The sequence below is a fragment of the Cydia strobilella genome, chromosome Z, assembly GCF_947568885.1.
Source record: "Cydia strobilella chromosome Z, ilCydStro3.1, whole genome shotgun sequence".
Classification (NCBI taxonomy): Eukaryota; Metazoa; Arthropoda; class Insecta; order Lepidoptera; family Tortricidae; genus Cydia; species Cydia strobilella.
In genome coordinates, this window is record NC_086068.1 from 29,784,336 (window position 1) to 29,804,915 (window position 20,580).

At 37.9% G+C, this 20,580-nt stretch overlaps 1 protein-coding gene across 1 annotated transcript; it reads right to left on the bottom strand.

Moving 5' to 3' along the window:
* Positions 1–1,923: 1,923 nt before the first annotated feature.
* LOC134754312 (dnaJ homolog subfamily C member 3) lies at positions 1,924–12,814 on the bottom strand. The gene is made up of 11 exons (XM_063690559.1): positions 12,613–12,814; positions 12,414–12,524; positions 12,118–12,212; positions 11,778–11,882; positions 10,286–10,486; positions 9,599–9,724; positions 8,804–9,028; positions 8,020–8,137; positions 3,702–3,834; positions 3,455–3,584; positions 1,924–2,661 (listed from the first exon to the last, which is right to left on the bottom strand). Exons 1-11 carry the CDS (start codon positions 12,689–12,691, stop codon positions 2,494–2,496), a joined length of 1,491 nt encoding a protein of 496 aa, XP_063546629.1. The 5' UTR covers positions 12,692–12,814; the 3' UTR covers positions 1,924–2,493.
* Between the last annotated feature and the right edge of the window lie 7,766 nt (positions 12,815–20,580).

Sequence of the window (20,580 nt, forward strand, 5' to 3'; positions counted from 1 at the left end):
CGTTACAACACCTACCAAATTGCATAACTTTGGAAGAGATTTCGAGGTTAGACCTAATCCGATTGTGCTATTAGTTACTTTTATTATTGCTGTAGTCATCATATTTGTTACCATATATTTGTAAATAACGCGTGATTGGTAATGCTAGGTCTAAATGCGATTTTGTACTTTTTAAAATAAAATAAATAAATAAAACGAATCAATCAAATTCAAACTTGTAACGATGTATGGCGCCTTTAAAGTAGGAGTAGTAGGACTTTCCTATATTGAAGTAAAACCGCGCTAATAATATATTATTATAGAGAAGTACTAACTCCGCTTCACAATCAACAAAATTATATATAAATAGCAAATTTATTGATTGTATAAGATGTGTTGTCTAATCATTGTTTCGATTATGACCAAACTTGACGTTTGACAATCCTGTGACCACATAACATGACGCAGTACAGCGCTATCTAAGTCACCTGTCTAACTATGGGCGTCACGATTTTTTCTTGGACTTTACGTCTCTTCTACTATTAAAAACTCTTTGATAAATAGCAAGCTCTTGATGATCATACGAAAACATTTTCAAAGAAGTTTGTACATCCAAAGATTAATTTTTTAACATGCAGATACGTCTGCGAAGATCATCCAAAGATTATTTTCCTATTTTTTTATTGTTGTATGACGGTAACGTAATGGCAGGCAAAATAAAAATGTCTACGACACTTCTACTAGGATAGAAAGCTTTCTGAGAACTAACAAAAATCTGCAAAGAATATACGCAATTAACTAATGTACAATTTTTATAAATGCCGACAAAAATGATGAATAAGGGTTTTGGCGAGCAATGAATCACCATAGTGCTTAAAATAAGTGAATAGTTTTCCGTTAAGGCAAGTGGTTATTCAAATGCAATCACGAGCAATCTTATTGGCGAAACATTGTTCTCGTAATTTAATAAGTAATTCATGTATGTACTTGAAATAAATATACTTAGTGCTTTTTAATTTGTACATAATTCTACAGAAATAAGACTAGTTTTGCCGATAAATAACACTTATTTACGGCATGTAATCCAGCAAGCACCCCCGGATCCAGACTGTTACAATTATAGGAAGATTTTGAGGAGAATGCCTACCTACTACATGTATGCTGTTGACATTGACACTGATTATATACAAACATAATATATAATGCTAGGGTGCGACCGGGAGCCTCGGGGTTAGGTAATTCATGTTATCGCGTTAACATTGCGTAAAACCAACTAAATAACATTTAAAAAGATCAATTTATTTACATTTTAGACAAATTAAAAATTGATATTTTTAATTTAGGTACGCCACTGTTAATAATGAGTGAAGCCGTAAAAGTCAGTCGTATTGGCGTATGTAGTGTAGGTTGTAGGTGGTATCTTCTCTGTTCGGTGTCACGCAAGGGCGCGCCGAGCGATATAGTCTAAGATACGTTATATATGGTCGACCTTCATCGATACCTCTGACGGATGAAACTTATATTTTATGAAAGAAAATATGTTCCTGAACATAAATAAATAGGGTTGCTTAAAGAAATATGGTCAAGGATATTTTTAATATTTTTTTATAATTTCACCGATTTGTCTGACTTGTACAAAATGAATAAAATTAGGTTGCCTATCTTTTTCCGGTCACTATTATGAGGTTGCCGTGTTTCTCTACTGGCGCACTGAGAAACGGGTCGAGATTTTGTTTGAGTGTGCGTGCGGCGACGCATAGATACTATGGCGCACACATACAAGTTGCGCGCGGTGCGTTGTATCATAGAGTAACTTATACTAGAGCGGTACTGTCATAGTAAATTTTGTAACCCCAGTAAATTCACTGCCATCTGTCGACACACTTTAAAACTGAAAATAAATATTTATAAAAATACGATAAAATGTATTTAAATATGGATAAATGATTTATTTCTTTGCATTAATTATTTTTATGATTTTGACCCATGTTCTTTCACTGATATGCGTTGATGTAGATGTAGTGTAGGGACGCCCGGCCGGAAGCAGGCGGGCTGTCGATCACATGTCGTGTTCATTCACTGATATGCGTTAAAATTGTTAAATAACAAACGAAACCGTCAACGCCATCTATACGACAGTAGGCCAAAGCTAGTAGCGCCCTCTGAACGAGAATCAAATTTTCTTGATTTTCGAGGCACGTTTTTTCCTTAGACTGTATACATCTATTACGGAGTTATATCTATCTTTGGTTGTATGAAGATAACATACTTTTGCGCTGGTTATACTATGGTTGTATACTTTCCATTGGAACTTATTTCGTTCGTCAGACAAATCGGTGAAATTTGAAGAAAAAATATTTTCAAAAATGTATTAAAAATAGCTTTGACCATATTTCTTTAGGCAACCCTATTTATTTATGTTCAGGAACATTAGTATTTTATAAAATATAAGTTTCATCCGTCAGACGTATCGGTGAAGGTCGACCATATATAACGTATCTCCTACTAATATGTTTAGTTGAAGTGGAACTTAAACTGGAAGGGGGAGCCGCCCTGCTGGAAGTGGTGGAAGGGGTTGTTGAAGGGGCCGCCGCCGCCGCCGCCGCCGCCGCGCTGCGACTCCGGGTCCAGCGGGTCCACGCCCGCGTCGAACTGCGCGCGCTTCTCGGGGTCCGTGAGCACCTGCCACCACCGACACGACACGTTACGACTAACCGAACATAACTATCACATTTAAAACATTACCATCTTGTTGAGTCATTATGATACTTCATATACAGGTTGATTTAGAGTTTTAGAGGCTTAAAACATCTTTCACGCCCTTTTTATTACCCAAAAATTAGACCGATGGTTTTAATTGCCTTAAGTTAGCTCAATATGCCTGCACGTTTCAGTACGCCGCTTATCCCTTTCCACCCGGGCTGATATAATCGTGCCATCACAATGTAACCATCCCGGTTACAGTTTAAGAGCCCATCAACGTGCTCACTAAACTAGCGCCACTGCTGAATAATTGTGATTATTTAAATTTAACGATAGATATTTCAAAAAGGGGCCCGCTACGTACAATGTATTTAAGTACCTTTTGAATACATTGTAATAGTTTTTACGTTGCTGGATTCGTCAATCTATGCGTCCAAAGTTAAAACGGCCGTTTTTATTTTGAGTTCATAGATCGACAAATCCACCAACATAAAAACTAGTTTGATGTGTTGAAAAGGTACTTAAATACAAAATACAGTATGTAGCGGCCCCCTTTTTTTGAATATCTATCGTTAAATTTAAATAATCACAATTGTTCAGCAGTGGCGCTAGCGAGCACGTTGATGGGCTCTTAACGACAATTTTAACACATGTCACTAGAATTCATTATTAAATTAGCAAATACCAATTTTCCGGTTAGGGCTATGAGCAAGTGCGATAAAGAAATCCTTTATGCATTAGCTAGACTACACTATATTATCAGAGATAGTACCTCCTTAGCTGCGGCGATGTCGATGAATTTCTTTTCGGCAACCTTCTTCTCGTCGCCCTGGTAGTTGTCGGGGTGCCACTTCTGCGCCGCCTTGCGATACGCCTTAGTAATTTCCTGCTTATTTGCTGTCCTGTAGTACACAACACCTTATAAATATTATAAATATTTTCTCAATACACAACAGACCACAAGATTAGTTTTCAGATACAAAAAATTTAAATTAAACAAGCAGTGGTTCAGAACTTACCTCTTAACGCCTAGAATTTTATAATAATCTCTTTGTTCCGACTGTTTCTGCAGCTTCTGCGCGCGGCTGAGGCCATCCTTTGCTCTCTGGAACCCTTCATCTAATTCTAGCGCTTCTTTGTACATATGTATGGCTGCAAATAAATAAATATTTGTTTGAATCAATTGGACCAAACTACAGTGGAAGCTCGGTGACGGGAAGCTCACGGTAAATGTAGAAAAATCGTGTCAGATAATTAACACGGAGGTTTTTATAAGTTCTTGTTCGGGTAAAGCAATGAGGCTTGCATTCGTATACATAAAGACCGAGTTACTTTTTACATCGATCGATGTATATACTTAGGTGAAAGAACAAATATGTAAGTCGTTTTTAGGGTTCCGTAGCCAAATAGCAAAAAACGGAACCCTTATGGATTCGTCATGTCTGTCTGTCTGTCTGTCTGTCCGTATGTCACAGCCACTTTTTTCGGAACTATAAGAACTATACTGTTGTAACTTGGTAAGTAGATCAGTTCCTCCTTGGCGTTTTAGGGTTTAATTCCTTAGAAGTAAGACGCAATTACGGGCTCTTGACCTCTGCCTGTAATATTCTGCGAGGAAACTCGGACTGCCTTGAACTGGTTGCACAAGTTGTACGCGTGTTCGTCCCTTCTATGGCTAACGCCCAATTTAATTTCCGACCACAAAGTCGTCACTTATTATAGCTGTGCCTAAAACACGCACTATGTCCCACGGCAAATTACCACTAGTCCGCGCTCTTCAATATATTAACGTGCTCCTCGCATCAGCACCGGAATGTGATGTATTTGCAAGTAGTTGGATGGATTTGTGTAAAGAGTGCATGAAGTTCTGTGAGAGGATGGATAAACGTGAATCTTCTGTTTTGTATTCGTTTTTCATTTTTGCATTTGTACCTACTCTTTGTCCTCTACTTAAGACCGTATAATGTACCTAGTCTGTATGATACTGTCTGTTTTAAATTTCACAGTGTATTAGTTCGCTGTAATGCTATGTAATTTTTTGCACCAATAAAAAAATAGTATTTTATACAATCGTCATATAATAGAGAGCTTTTCAGTCGAGTACCGTGTTTAAGCAACGAAGCTTGCTGAGTTGCTTAAGTTAAGGTACGAGATTGAAAAGCTTGATTATATCACTATTGTATACAATACTTTTTCTACGAGACAAAAAAATTATACTTTCAACTAGTAGAATCATATAGGTAAACAAACCAAAAGTATACAGCTATACGCGAGCTGCCGCAGCCCGCGATACCTTCATACTCGAACGCGCCCCGGCCGCCGGGCCTAGCGCCCCCGGCGGGTTGGTCAACGACACCTCCTCGTAACTCATGAGGGCCTGGTACCTGCTCCTTGCTAAATTCAATTTTATTTTATTCAGTTTTTTTCTCGATTTTGGCCACCGTAGCCTACGGAGACTAACAAGCAACGCTAAGCGGTTTTCGTAGGGTATGAATGTTGCTATATGAAGGGTGTCACATGCGCGTTTCTGACTTATGAAGCAATTGTTTCTACTCCAACATAAAATAAAATGTTTTTGTTGGCCAACCAATCACAAAGCAGATGCGACGCAGCGTGTTTAAGTAGGCTAATTTGCATTGAATCGAGTCTCCTTAAACAAGAAATATTTTATCGAAATGTATGAAGTTCTATTTTCAAAATTTTTATACTTGACTAAACCGTATCGATAAAATTCTTATGCTTGAGTCGGAAGTGCCATAGACTATCCAACGTTGAAAAGAGTAAGGTTGTAGTGCAGCATTGAAGTTGTAATACACAGATTATACTCGAAGAGTAGAAAAAAAATATTCTGTGAACCGCATTAAGATTTTCAGTCAAAAATAGAAAAAAAAAAACAATAAAATTTGGGGGTTAAAATAAAACTTAGAACTGAAAATAAAAATAAAATTTTTTCATCAAACCCATACGTGTGGGGTATATATGTGTGTATAGGTCTTAAAAAATGATATTCTGCCCTCCTAATGATAAGTGCAGTAACTCGTTCAAACCAGTTTTCGAGAAAAAGCGGTTTGAAAATTATTTTCTTTTTTTAGCTGTATCTCATAGACTATTATAGTAACAGACATTAATCATATGTCAAAATAATTGTTACTGTTTACAGAATTTGTATTTCTTACTGAAAATATAAAAACGCATTCAAATCGGACAAAAATTACGAAAACGCGTTAATTATTACTTATACCGTAGGATTTGACAAAACTATTTCTAACCATAACTGCAGTAAGTAACACTTTTGCTGCACTTATGATTACAAAAAGTACTTACTGCAGTTATCGCTACATAATAAGTTAATAAAGTATTAGGTTTGCTTAAGTATAAACATAGTAACTAATTATTTACTTTAACTCACTCCGATGTTGGGAAAATCATGTCTTTCAAACTATGTTTGTAATAATCTACGTCGAACTGACTCCCCGCAGTCCCCGCCTCTATTACCGTAGCCGCCGCACCACCCCCTGCCACCAAACTGATCCGCAAAACATATCCTTTCTCCTAGATAAAAGTGCAGTAACTTCGACATACTGCACATATAATTAAAAATATTAAGAAACTTAAAAACTATTTTCTAAGCATAACCGCAGTAATACCGTTTACTGCAGTAATGACCAATAAGCAATAATATTTAATAACGGTTCTCACAATTAAAAGTGCAGTAAGTATAGTTACTGCCCTTATGGATAGCGTGCTCAATAAAGTCAAAAATAGATTCTTCCACTGTTAAAGGCAGTAACTATAGCTACTGCACTTTTAACAAAAAAAATACTAACAGTTTAACAAATATATTCCAAAAACTTGTGCAGTATCTAAACTTATTGCACTTATGCTTGGTAAACTATATATATAATTCTAAGTTACTGCAGTTATCGTTAATGGAAAGTCAAGTTCCTGACATATTTTATATTGCACGTCAAAGACGAAGTTGTAGAGCTCGTCTTGCTGATTCCGAATATGTATGTAACTCTATTTTGTCAAAAACACGAGTTACTGCACTCTTTCTTAGGAGGGCAGCTGCTTATATCATTTTTTTCTAAACTGAATAGTTTGCGCGAGAGACACTTCCAAAGTGGTAAAATGTGTGCCCCCCCCCCCCTCTAACTTCTAAATTAAGAGAACGATAAAACTAAAAAAAATATATGATGTACATTACCATGCAAACTTCCACCGAAAATTGGTTTGAACCAGATCTAGTAAGTTTTTTTTGAATACGTCATAAATACCAACTTCTTGAATAAACGTCTTTTATTATTATTATTATCTCTTTATTTATCTTTCTTCTTAAGTTAGGTTTTTTACAATATGAGTATAAAAGTAAAATATAAAAACACTTACAAAACATTACAAAAAAAAATATAAACACATGTTAATGCAACTTATGTGGGAGACCGTACCCAATGCAACTTACGCAGCCTACCGTACGAGATCGCATCATCGGCAGCCAATCAGCGCCGATATCACGACATCTACAGCCCCTGTGATTGGTCCAGGACGTTGCTACGGAGGAGCCGATCCCCACCCACTCAAGGCATTCGCTATTCACCGCATTACCAGATGCACGCATACGTGCCTTTTTATATATACTTATACTTTTTCTGATTTCTGTACAAATTGTACTAGTTTGTAATTAAAGCATTTAAAACGAAAGGCGTCGTCTACATTATTGCTGCTGAACCCGCTCCAAGAGGCTACGAGCTGAACCTAGCCATATCCACGCGCGTACAACACATTATAAAACAGCCCAAAGGGCCCAAGCTGCCGGTGGTTAGGGCTGTAGAGAGAGGAACCAGCGGACTATCCGCGCCGTGTCCAAGATCACCGCCTTCTGCATCTGACCCTTGATCCAACCACCTAGCGAGTCTCAAGATGTTGGTTGAGACTCTTCGCTATAAGACCGTTCGCTGAAACGACTATCGGGACAATGATCGTCGAATCAACATCCCACATGGCGGTTATCTCGTGAGCCAAGTCTAGGTACTTACTGGACTTGTCCTTCTCGGCTTTCACGAGATTCTCATCATGGGGGATGGTGATGTCGACGAGCACGGCCCGGCGCTGCGATCGATCTATTATCACAATGTCAGGCTTATTGGCTACAATAGTCCTCCTATTATTATTATTATTATAAATCGTAAACCGCAATTTACCTTTTACTCACGTTTCACATAAAAATATATTGTTTAAATTGTGTAATGTACGGAACCCTCAGTGCCCGAGTCCGAATCGCACTTGGCCGGTTTTTTAGTGTAGTGTAGTGTAGTGTAGTGTAAGGTGTGAGCTCACCGTCGTCGAACATGTCGAGGCCGAGCATGGCGTCGGCGCGGTCGCACAGCACGCGCGCGTCGGGCTTGATGGCCAGCGCCGCGGCGCAGTGCCCCAGCGCCTCCGTGTACTGCTCCTCCTGCAACGTTTCAGATATACGAGCTCTGGCCAGGCACGTCAGCGCCGACCTAAACAAACCGGAGGGCCTACCCTCAATATTTTATAACTCTCGAATATGCAAGAGCAATAGAGGCAAATTGTCGATCGTTCGAAGATGTTTGCGATAGGCCCTCAGATTATGACTAACTATTTAACTTATTATTCCTATGTATCTTGTCACTTCTAATTAAAATATATTTAATTTTTATATCAATTTAACTTTTGATTAGGATAATATTGTCTTCGGTTACCGCGATAGTTACTCATGAAATAAAACTATGAAAACGGATTATATCGCGTATATTGAATTTATAATACATCCCGACGTTTCGACGTTTGTCACCCGTTGACCACGAACGCTGTAAAGAGTTCGAAACGTCGGGATGTATTATAAATTCAATATACGCGATATAATCCGTTTTCATAGTTTTATTTTTGATTAGGATGTCTAATTGTCTATACGAAGCATATGCAAGTAAGTTGTTTATTAGAAAATAACTAATAAAATCAAAAAGGAACGTCGAAAGTGATTTATTTTTACCAATCGTTTAAAACGCTCTGTACCTAAAAGGCTGTAAACAAACCCACACATCATGTCATCAATAGCATCCCATTTTCGTAAAGAAGAATAATGCAGATAGCTAACCTTGGTCGCGCAGCTGCAAAGCCACCGCTTGGCCTCGAACACGACTAAGGAGACCTCGTCCTCGATCTTAAGCACTTTCTCGGCGCTGCTCATGCACTTGACGTAGTCGCGGGCCTCGCTCAGCTCCTCGCAGTCCAGCAGCAGCTTGTCCACCTTCTTGATCTTCTTGTACAACGGGAAGCACTTCTTGTGTTCGGGATCTAGTTTAAGGCACTCGCGGACTTCCTGTTACGATACATACAACAAAATGTGATAGGTATATATCTCTGCAGGTTGACTTGCCAAGTTGAGTCAGTTGCATTATCATTTTCTGCGTTTATTTAGTATGATTTGAAAGTGATTTGCAATAGTCCCCTATTATTAGCCAAACTGAATGAATGCATCAAATTAACGAAAACTACCTATAAGTATATGCATATGGCAACAGTTCTGTTGTTCACATGCATGCGACAGTTTTAGTGAATGTGTCTATGATCATACTATACAGACTAGACTGTACACAATAAAATCTGGCCATGAATGATATGGTAGATCTTTTAAATGAATGTGTATTTTCAAGCAGTACTTTTTGGAAAATTATTTATTTTCCAACTACATTATTAATTCAAACTACATTAAGAAATACAAATACAATGTAAAGAAGTATATTTGAGATATGCAAATGTAATGTTCGTGTAAGTAAAAACAAAGAGTGCATGGAGACTAAAACATATGTCACAGGCCTACTCGTAATTAAAGAAAGGTTAACCTTTCAGCTTTTCGTACACTGTTAGTGATAACATATTATGTATTTACCTTTAGGGCATCACTGACATGACCCAGTTGATACAACAAAGTCGCAAGCCGGTAGTAGCCATCCGTGGAGTCTTGTTGGAGCCGATTGACAGACCGAATGTCAGACACAGCGGAGAATAGATCATTCTGGAAGATAAAATTCAATAGTTAACTAAAGTGGCATATTTACAATAAGCCTCATCAACTTAACAGTTATCGCTTTTAATCATATGAGGTAAGTATGTGTGTCTGTAAAAATGCTGTAACTATATTACCATTTAACAATGGCATTGGTGTGAATCTTTAGTACCGCAGTACTGTATGAGAATATTGGACCAAAGTAGTGAAAGTAATAATATGGGTAGGTGGGTAAGCCAATAGGCTAATATGTTGCTAGACTTAGTACATGGAGGAGCACAAGTTATGACACGGGTAGAGAAAAGCCCTGACACGTATTATTCGTATCAAATTTTTGATTCATTAGACAATTAAGACTAAACTATTTGTAATCGTAATTACCATGCAGAATTCAGAGATCCACTGTTGGATAAAGCCTGCTCTTCTCTCTCTTCATCTTCATAACGATTGATCGGGTGGTAACCATAATCACTAGTTCCACGTAATATATGTAGGTAGTAGAAGTGTAGTTGGCGAACCTAAACTAAGGACATACAATAAGCGTAGGTACACCCAACCAAGCGCACTAACCAGGGCTATGTAGCTCTCGGCGCGCAGTTGGCGCAGCTGCGCGGACCACGGCGACACCTCGAGCAGGCGCGTGGCGAGCTCGACCGCGGCGCGGTGGTCGCCGCCGCGGTAGTACGCCTCCACCAGCCTGAAGTCCTCCATGTACTCGTCGATCTTGTGGTACTGCGCTACAGCTTCGCTGTTATATGGGTCTGCGTATGTCTGTCGACAAACACACACAATTAGTATTAATAATTACCTACATCACCAGCATGTATGGAGACAGTAACAGTAAATCAGTTCTTCTTGATGATGAAAATTATATTTTAAAGTTCACTTTAATAGTAGCTACACTTCAATGTTCTTGTGAGTATAGTTTTTAGGGTTCCGTACCCAAAGGGTAAAAACGGGACCCTATTACTAAGACTCCGCTGTCCGTCTGTCTGTCACCAGGCTGTATCTCACGAACCGTGATACCTAGACAGTTGAAATTTTCACAGATGATGTATTTCTGTTGCCGCTATAACAACAAATACTAAAAAGTAAGGAACCCTCGGTGCGCGAGTCCGACTCGCACTTGGCCGATTTTTTTAAATCTACTGTAACTGACAAAATTGGTTTACCAGTTGCATTTTAGTAGATTTCGCCATAAAGTGGTACAGGCACGGCACGTGCGACCGAGCTCTGCTTAAACCGGCCACACGACGAGTTTATTAATAATTATTGCACTACTTTTACTCAAAAATGAAGCAGAGCCGATTTCTAAGGGCGTACCGCGAACACCGAACTCTGATGAATTGTCACACTAATTAACTGGAGTAAAAGAGAAAGATGCCCGCAATTTGCGAGCTTCGGTGTTCGCGGTAGACCCCTTGACGGCCTACCGCCAAAATGGTTATCTGCTTCTTTATCACTCTTGCATATTCAAGCGATAAAGAGGCGGATAGCGTTTTCATATTTATTTATCGACGTCGGCGGTAGGGCCTCTGCTGACTTAATCCTGATTATATTACTTGAACCAGACCAGAAACGCTCCCAGCAGTAGGCATGTGCTCGTATTACCTGTTCATCTACAATCTACATGGACCACTCTTAACTAACGCCCATTATTAATACAATTGTTTGAAAGTTAACTCACCACCAACAAATAGTGAAACTTGTGTCAACCCGTCGGAAATAAAGGTAGCAAAGTGAATTCGCCATATACCCGATTTTGAATATGTTTTAATGTGTGTTCAAAACGTGAAAGTTTGTAATGTTATAACACGGCATTAATTCTAGAATGAATATCAACTGTAGGTATAATATGCTGCGGTCTAAAATATAATTTCCAGCTACTTATGAGACATATGCTCTTTAATTATCTCACAAAAGCTCACCTAACACAAATCTAATATAGAATCAAAATTTAAAATGGCTTACTTATCATCCGCAAGTGAAGGGCTACAGTTTAGATAAGGACTTAAGGAGTTATTAGATTTAATTTAAGGCAAGTTTTATCTGTAATACTTACAACTTGCAAGAAGTCTTCTTTAGCCTCTCTGTATTGAGCTAGTTTGAGGTAGACATTAGCACGCTGCACTTGCGCTGAACTAAAGTCAGCTTTCAACTCCAAAACCTAAAAACATTATGAAAGTAGAAATATAAAACACAAAGTCTAAGTGCCCTAAAATCAGCCATCAATTTCTAATATTGCCACCGTAAAATTTGTGAATCTTAAGTGATTGATATATAACAGATATATAAGGGGTAGCCAACTTTAGGGCATATCTCTCAAAAAAACTCCTTACAGGACTATAACAGAAAATAATATAAGATGAAATCTAGTGTGCCCAGAGAATCCTCAATCTTACCTTAGTGAAGTCTTGCAGTGCAAACTTTGCTTTACCCAGAGCATAGTAAACTGTACCACGCTTGAAATATGTGAGGTAGTTGTGTGGGTCACCCTCTAAAAAGATAATTAAGTTTATTAGTTAATTTATCATGCCACATAGTACAGCAATGTATTCCATAATTATGATAAGCAACCTCCACCTCACCAATTTACAAAGTGAACTAAACAAAGATAACTGTTGACTGAAAATAAGATGAGTATCACCAGATATGGGCCCAATGTAAGGCAGCAGACGATGTAGGAAGGATCACTGACCGACTGCTGCATGATAGTGCGTCAGCGCGTCCGAGAGCTGCCCTCGCGCCAGGAAGTCCCGGCCCAGCTCCAGGTGCTTGTTCACTTCTGCAGGCGTCGCACAATCTGAAACTGTATCACACAAACAATATTTATAAACTCTAATGCAAAAGCACCGAAAAAATCAGGCCAATAGCAGTTCGGTCAATTCTAAACTTACATTCTAACACTATTTCTAGCACTAATAAAACAAGACATGGTATTATTTTGTTCCAATTAATATTCACTAAATAGTCCATGATAATTTTTAATTTTTAGTGGCTGTGTTTAAAGCGTATTGTTACATTTAATTTCAATACAAACTAATTAGTTGACAGAGCCACAATCCATCTTTCTTACGGCACTTTTCGTGGTCTGTCCTGATTGGTCCAAATCAGACATTTCAAAGCTAACTGCTTTTTTTTTTATTACGAGCATTGGCAACTTGGCCATCAGCTCAAACATAAAACACAAAAGTAATTATACAGCTTATACCTAAAATCTAACTAATACACAATACAATGTGATATGAATGTAAAAGTTATTACATTTTACATACATTTTATGGTTATTTCAATCATTTACAGACTGCCAATAGTGTAAATAACAAATTCATAGATTACATGATATAATTGTTAATATTATTTCAAAAGGCCTTGAACGGAGCTTGGCAGAACTCGCAAACCTGTATCCAGACACATGGCAACCAACAATAGCCTTTGTAAATCAAATAAAGGACAATGGAAAAATATATGTTCGAGATCACATACATTAAAATTACAATGTGCACAAACATCTTAGCTTTAATCTGAAAAGATGTGCAGGAAAACGAGCATGACCAATGCGCAATCTACACATCACAGCTAACTGCTCGGAAGAGAAAAAGCCAAGTTAAGTTATGCTGGCACCACACTTCGCCTTATTTGGCAAATATCCGTGTTGCATCTCTTTCCTTTGACATACAAAACAAAAGGGCAAATACAGCGCAGTGTGGTGCTGGCCATGGAGATTATATAAAGGAGCCAAATCTCTATGTATAAAAGGTGTCCATCAAAAACAGTAATTAGGCGCGGCGCCACCATACACCGAAATACTACCAAAAACAACCTACGTAATTTGGTCGGGTTATTTGTTGCCTTATATGGTTCATGTTATACTCATGTCCCAGAGCCTAACTAGCGCCACCGGAGAGATTAGGAACTATTATTTAAAGCTGAAAGCGGTCACTTTTGCAACAATTCTGCCATAAGAGATTAACATCCTTTCTATACCATCCATAGTGCTGGCATTAGGCTAGGCACGCAAAATATGCTCGTGCGTGCCTACCCTAATCGATACAGCTATGAATAAGAACGAGAACGAGATATGCGGATTAGACCAATTTCGCGGTACGGTACGTTATTTATTAGTACTATCACTATATGTCAGATGAGTTCTTTGTGAACGGGTATATTTAATTTGTATTTCTGGACACAATGCTTCTAACAGGTCGGCTGCGATCCGTGGTCTAACTTGTCTAATAGAGTTAGACCAAGAAAAGTCTGCAACGATTTTGATAGCATTCGCAGTGCAAATATTATTATTTCGTCAAAATTTCATAGAAGTTTGCTATCAAAATCGTTGCAGATTTGTATTGGTTTAACTTTACTAGCTATCGCTCCATCTCCCTCTGTTGGGCCAACATATCGCAAACATTTGTAATTTGTTTTTGCTTTTATACTTTCCAAGAACTTGGACCAATTTTGACAACTAAACGTTTTCATATATTTTACAGTACATATGGTGCTACTTTACCGCGCTAGTGCGATAATTAGCACATTACGTAACTATGTAAAAAAAAAATTAAGGGCCGTATATACTGTAAAACATTTTTCAACACACTTGCTCAAAACGACGTTTTTATTCCACCGATTTTTGGCTCATAACATAATCCTAGATATTAAACACGCGTGCTTTTTCAGTAGGTATATTATAACACTCGTGCTTTTTCATTATATTATCCGACTGAGTTAAGAAGGTAACTGATTGCTAATAATATGCATGGAAACAGAGCCTTCTTAATTGGTCGGACTGGCGGGCACCGGCGCCCCCCGACCGCCTGCCGCGGCCCGGCCGGCCCACCCGCGGCCGCGCGGGGCGAGGGGCGGCCGGCAGTATGACAGATTTAAGACTTTTACTTAAGTGGCCCACTGACTATCAGTCCGCCGGACGATATAGGCCTGTCAGTTAGAACAAAAATTTGACAGTTCCGAACAACTGACAGGCCGATATCGTCCGGCGGACTGATAGTCAGTGGGCCCCTTAACTGTTTTAACAATTAAAATTTAATTAATATGAAAGTCTCTTTTTTTTCAAGTGTTTTGAAAAACGTCGTATGAAACGCGTGTGCATTGGTCATTAGACACATCGGCTTTATTATTGCGCGCTTGCTAACGGGGCCCACTGACTATCAGTCCGCCGGACGATATCGGCCTGTCAGTTAGAACAAAAATTTGACAGTTCCGAACAACTGACAGGCCGATATCGTCCGGCGGACTGATAGTCAGTGGGCCCCTTTACAGCTCGCGCGCACAATATCGCCTCGTGTGTGATGACCAACTTAGCACACTTGTATCACAATGTACTATTCACTTTTAGATTATAAAGTAAATAAGGATGGATGGAATACAAATAAGAATGAGTACGTATAAAAACTGAATGAATAAATTTTATATGTAACTCAATTAAACATGATGAGTAAATTTAGTTTTTAAATAAATTATATAGTTTTAACCATGTTTTTATTTACATGGTTTTTATGTACCTTGACAAATCCTCCAAGGCCTTAACTAAATTTATGGCCCGCAACATCAACAAACCCGCAACGCAATAAACGACGGAACGTTGACTGCGCATAACGAAACACATAAGGTTGCTAGCCTGAATATTACAGTGAATAATGGGTAAATAGTAAATTTGCGTAGGTGAAAAATGCGTCATGTTTATTTTATTCTACGCTTGGATTCACAAGTACGTTATTTTATACAGGTGGATTTTTAAATGGGGCACTGGATTTCCGGTTGAACTAAAAATGGCGAAGTAATGTCGAGAATATATTTTGTTTTTAGCTCATTAATGTTATGATATTGATAGCTTATTATGCAGTGAACTAACGTGGAAGTGTGCAGCAAATGATCAATTTTAATCTTGAAACACTTAAACATTACTATATAGTATTACTATTTTTTAGTCATCACCCGGCAACCTTCGTGCCTGGGCATAACCGCGAAAATCAAGTTCGCAAATTGCGGGCATTTTTCCCTGTCATTCTAATTACACCTCCATTGGAGTAAAAGAGAAAGATCCCTGCAATTTGCGAATTTCGGTTTTCGCGGTAGCCCGTTTTGTTTTTTGGAAATCCTCAGTGACGTAGCGTGACCCAATCTAGCCGTGGGCGACAACCACATCTGCGAGGCCCTTTTTCAATGTGTTTTCCCATGGTAATAAAAAGGTTAGCTTTGCGAGGCCCCCCTAACTGCAAGGCCGTGGGCGAAGGCTCCATTTGTTGATTATTCATCGAATAAAATACCATCTTCTTATTATCTTAGTTTTATTTCTATCTTCTTTATTAATACAGTTTTACATTCTTATATTTTTACCAAATCTATTTCACACAGCTTATGAACCATCGCAACGGCCATAGAGTATCTAGAGCGAATCAAAGACAATTAAAAAGTTTGATACTTAAGGGGATGTACAGACATTGTACTTCAACACTCTCCCTCAATGTTTGTACATCATTTTAACATTTGAATAGATTAAGTAAGTTGCACATGTTTATAAATTTTTCACCTGATAAAGGCTTAGTTAGTATATCAGCTATCTGATCTGTAGTAGTTACATATTAAATGGTAATTAAGCCTTCTTCAACCTTTTCCTTTATAAAATTACACTTTACATCAACATGTTTCAAGCGTTTCTGGTCAGGATTTTGAACAACTTTTATAGTACTCTGATTATCTTCAAAAATAACAACATTATTAATTTGAATTTTAAAATCTGACATCAACTTAATTAGCCAGCAAGCTTCTACAGATGCTTCACATAAGGCAACTAGTTCGGCCTCCGTAGTACTCAAAGCGACTGTACTCTGCTTCTTTGACTTCCATGTCACAGTATTACCAAACAATTGAAATAAATTTTTATTTTATTTTATTATTATTATAATGTCACTTACAGTATACACCAAACATGACACTTAGGAATATACGAATTGAATTATACATAACTATAATAAATTAACAACAACAACAGTTAAGTAACAACTTAAATTAAATTATTATTATCAAATCGGTACTAATGGTGCTCGGGGCAACTATAGCCTCGAGGTAGCGCCCGGCTGTGGCTAAAAATCTCGGTTCAGGAGTCGAGAACAAGGTCCAATGTATCGTCCTGGGTCAATATGACGTTAATAAGCTTTAGAGCTCGGTAGAGAGGTGAGTGGGAATTCGACTTGGTACTGGTGTTTGGGAGGTTGAATAAGGGTAGTTTACGAGGGCGGAGATTGTGCCTTGAAACAGGTGGAACGTTGAAAGATCTGCGTTAAAAGGTAGCTGTTATATGTCTGGCCTCGTAATAAACGAAGAAAGAACCGTACCAAAGCTACATTTCTTCGAGCTTCGAGTGTCTGGTATCCCACCATACCCAATACGTAAGGGGTTGGATACAGATACGGATAGTAGAAAAACATTTTCTTAAACAAGTATCTTGCGAAGGCTTTTTGGACTTTTTCAACCGTTAGAACATATTTGTCCTCGTAAGGGTTCCACACAATGGTGTCCGGTTTGTTTCTGACATATGAATAGTATAACAGATCGAGAGCTGGTCTATTTGAAAAGTGCTTGGTCTGCCGCTTAACAAAACCCATACGTTTTTGGGCCTCTTTGCAGGTTTGAAGAACTTGGTGATGAAATGTCATCTGGGGATCAAACCAAGTGCCTAAGTCCTTCACTAAGGTAGCTCTCGTTATATTTTCATCCGCTATATGATAATCATGGTGGTATGGAAATTTTGACCGTGTATATGAGATTATTGAACACTTTGAAATGTTAAGCGAGAGACTTTTTTTATGCCCCATTGGTGTACTTGATTTATATCAACTTGAAGTTTAGCGGCATCCCGCAAGTCGTCAACAGGGTAAGCCAGCTTTACATCATCGGCAAAGATTAGACAAAAGGAATGAGATATTTGTGCCGGAAAATCATTTATTAATATTAAAAATAACAAAGGCCCAAGATTGCTTCCTTGACCTATGCCGGATGTTACTTGATAATGTTTAGACTTGCACCCTTGATATTGCACAAATTGCATTCGTTTTGACATGTAGTCAGCCATGAACTCCAGAAGCTTCAACGACAGACCACATTGGGCCAGTTTGTGCAATAGTATTCCATTATCAACCCGATCAAACGCCTTTTGAAAATCAATGTATGCTACGTCGACTTGCCTGTGAACTTCCAGACTATTCGCTATAAACGTAGTGATATTCATTAGGTTGGTCGTGGTTGACTTCTGTGGTAGAAAACCGTGTTGTTCATCACAAAAGTCTCCTTTTAGCTGATTGGATAGCCTTGCATATATTACCGCTTCAAATACTTTTCCAAATACACACAAGACTGCCACTGGTCTATAGTTTTTTATTTCCGATTTAGAACCACTCTTATGAACGGGTATTACTTTTGAGGTTTTCCAAAGAGAAGGGTATTGTCTCTGTTTGATTGAGAGATTAAAAATATAATGAAGAGGTGCTGCAAAGATCTCGTGGCAATCCTTAACAACAACCTGCGGGACACCGTCTGGTCCCTGAGTGAATTTAGACGCGAGTTTCCTCAAAACCGCGCGGACTTCACCTATATCCACTTGTGGATTTTCTGTCACTATCACGTGCAAAATCTGCATCTGCAAAACCTATTAGGCTTTTATTTTTACATTTACAATATATTAGATTATAATTAAGAGTTTGTTTAACATATCTCAATACACGCTTTAAGGCTTGCCATAACTTTAAAGTTGGTTGTGTTTGAAATCTACTCAAATATGACACAGCTGTTGCCAAGTCTGGTCCGGTGCTTACCATAACATACATTAAAGAGCCAATAAGTGATCTACACTTGTGTTCTAATGTCAAGTCAATTTCACTCAAGTCAAAGTCTAGTTTATAATTAGGGTCCATAGGTGAATTGACACCTCTGCAATTCTCCATATTATAAGATTGAACTACCTTCTGCAAATAGTTTGTCTGGTTAAGATAAATACAGTCATGTTTCCTTTGAATATTAATGCCTAAATACATTAGCTTTTTATTACCTAAGTCTTTCATATGAAATTTTGAATTTAGAAATTTCTTAACACTCTCTATTTCAGTCACACTAGGTCCTACAATCAACATGTCATCAACACACAAAATCAAGTATAATTCCCCTTTACTGTAAAGACAGTAGTCATTTTGCGAACGGGTAAATCCATATTCGGTGATAACTTCTGTAAATTTCTCATACCAATACTTAGAACTCTTTTTAAAACCATATAAGTATTTTTGTAATTTTAAAACATGACCATCGGGAACAGTCAGACCTTGTGGGGGTTTTAAGTATACTGCTTCATCAATTCTTCCATACAAGAAAGCACCTTTGACATCCATTTGGTGTATTTCATAATCCTTCTAAACTGCAACTGATAAAAGAACTCTTAATGTTTGTAACTTCAGAACCGATGAGTATATATTTTCTAATTTTTCTTTTTGTTGGTAACCTTTCACGACTAATCTAGCTTTGTATATTTCTCCTTCTCCTACATTCTTCATTGTAAGGACCCATCTGCTATCCAGTAATTTTTCATTCTTTGGTACGGGTACAAATTTCCATGTTTCATTCTCATTTAAAGTCATTAATTGCCTTATTCCATTCATTTTCATCTTTTCTTCCTTTAATGTCATCATAATTTTTAGGAGCATCTTGATAACCTGTTAGTAATGCATATAATGCTGAATCATCCTTGTCAAGGTCCATTGCATAGTCCCGTTGCCATACTGGTTTTCTAACTTCTCTCTTTGCTCTCCCTCTTTCTGAGCTTTCTGTCTTCTCTGTTACAGTCTTCATCTGGTTTCTGTCATCTTTATTTTTACCTTCTTCATTTTCTTTATTCTTTATCTGTTCTATTTTCTTTTCCTCATAATTTGTTAGTACATTTTCCTATTCGGTTTCCTTTTCAATTTCTTGTTCATCTTTACTCATATCCTTTTCTGTCTTGTCACTCGTGTCCAGTACATACTTTGTATATTTGTCATAATCTGGTTTTTCTGGTATTGTCTCATCAAAGATTGGAACAAGTATAAATTTAAAAAAAATGGAAAAGTAAAAAGCACTAGTGCGCGAAAACCAACTTTCCGCACGCTAAACAGCTACGTAAAGTAGCACTTTTTGAGCAACTGTATTAAAAAAAACATTTTTAGGTTCGATGATTTCGATGTACATTGCTGCTTTTCTTAGCGCAATACTGCATGAATACTGCTCTTTGAGTGTTGCCCTACTTTAGTTTGCTTTACATTGCTACTGACAAGATTTGCTTGACCAACTATATATCTTGTCACAGTTCGTGCTTCGCGCCACCTTTGATGCGGGCCGATAAACCGACCAAAAACGGAGAACTATAGTTTATCAAACGACTGACTAGAATTTCAAACATAGACAGAGAGAATCATACTATCTTTGTCTCACACTAGTACTAGCACCCAAGAGAAAAAGATGAGCATAGTTTTCTTTGTTCTTATTTACTGACAATTTGGTTTGACCAACTATAGGCGCGAAGGCGTGAACCAAACGCGTGAACAATCTGCGATGTCGACGCCACACTTACGTTCACGGCTTCGCGCCGTGATTCACGCATGAGTGTGGAGGGACCTTTATGCTTAATAACGGCGTTTCTTTTATTTTCATTTGGTATTTTACAGAATCTCTTATTATTCGATTTATAAAAGAACTATATATTCTAAACTCTAAAAGTCTAAACAATACGAAATCTATTAATAATTGAAAATGTTATATTTAGTTGGGTAATTTTAATTATTAGCTTACCTCATAATCAATTATTTAGGGTAAATCTTGGCAACACC

Bases quoted from the DNA above. Each gene is read 5' to 3' on its own strand.
- LOC134754312 (XM_063690559.1), bottom strand. From the start codon at position 12,691: ATGGACTATTTAGTGAATATTAATTGGAACAAAATAATACCATGTCTT. The intron at 12,525-12,612 runs GTAAGTTTAGAA...TGTGTGATACAG, and splicing joins GCTAGAAATAGTGTTAGAAT to TTTCAGATTGTGCGACGCCT. The intron at 11,883-12,117 runs GTAAGATTGAGG...TAATGTTTTTAG, and splicing joins CACTGCAAGACTTCACTAAG to GTTTTGGAGTTGAAAGCTGA.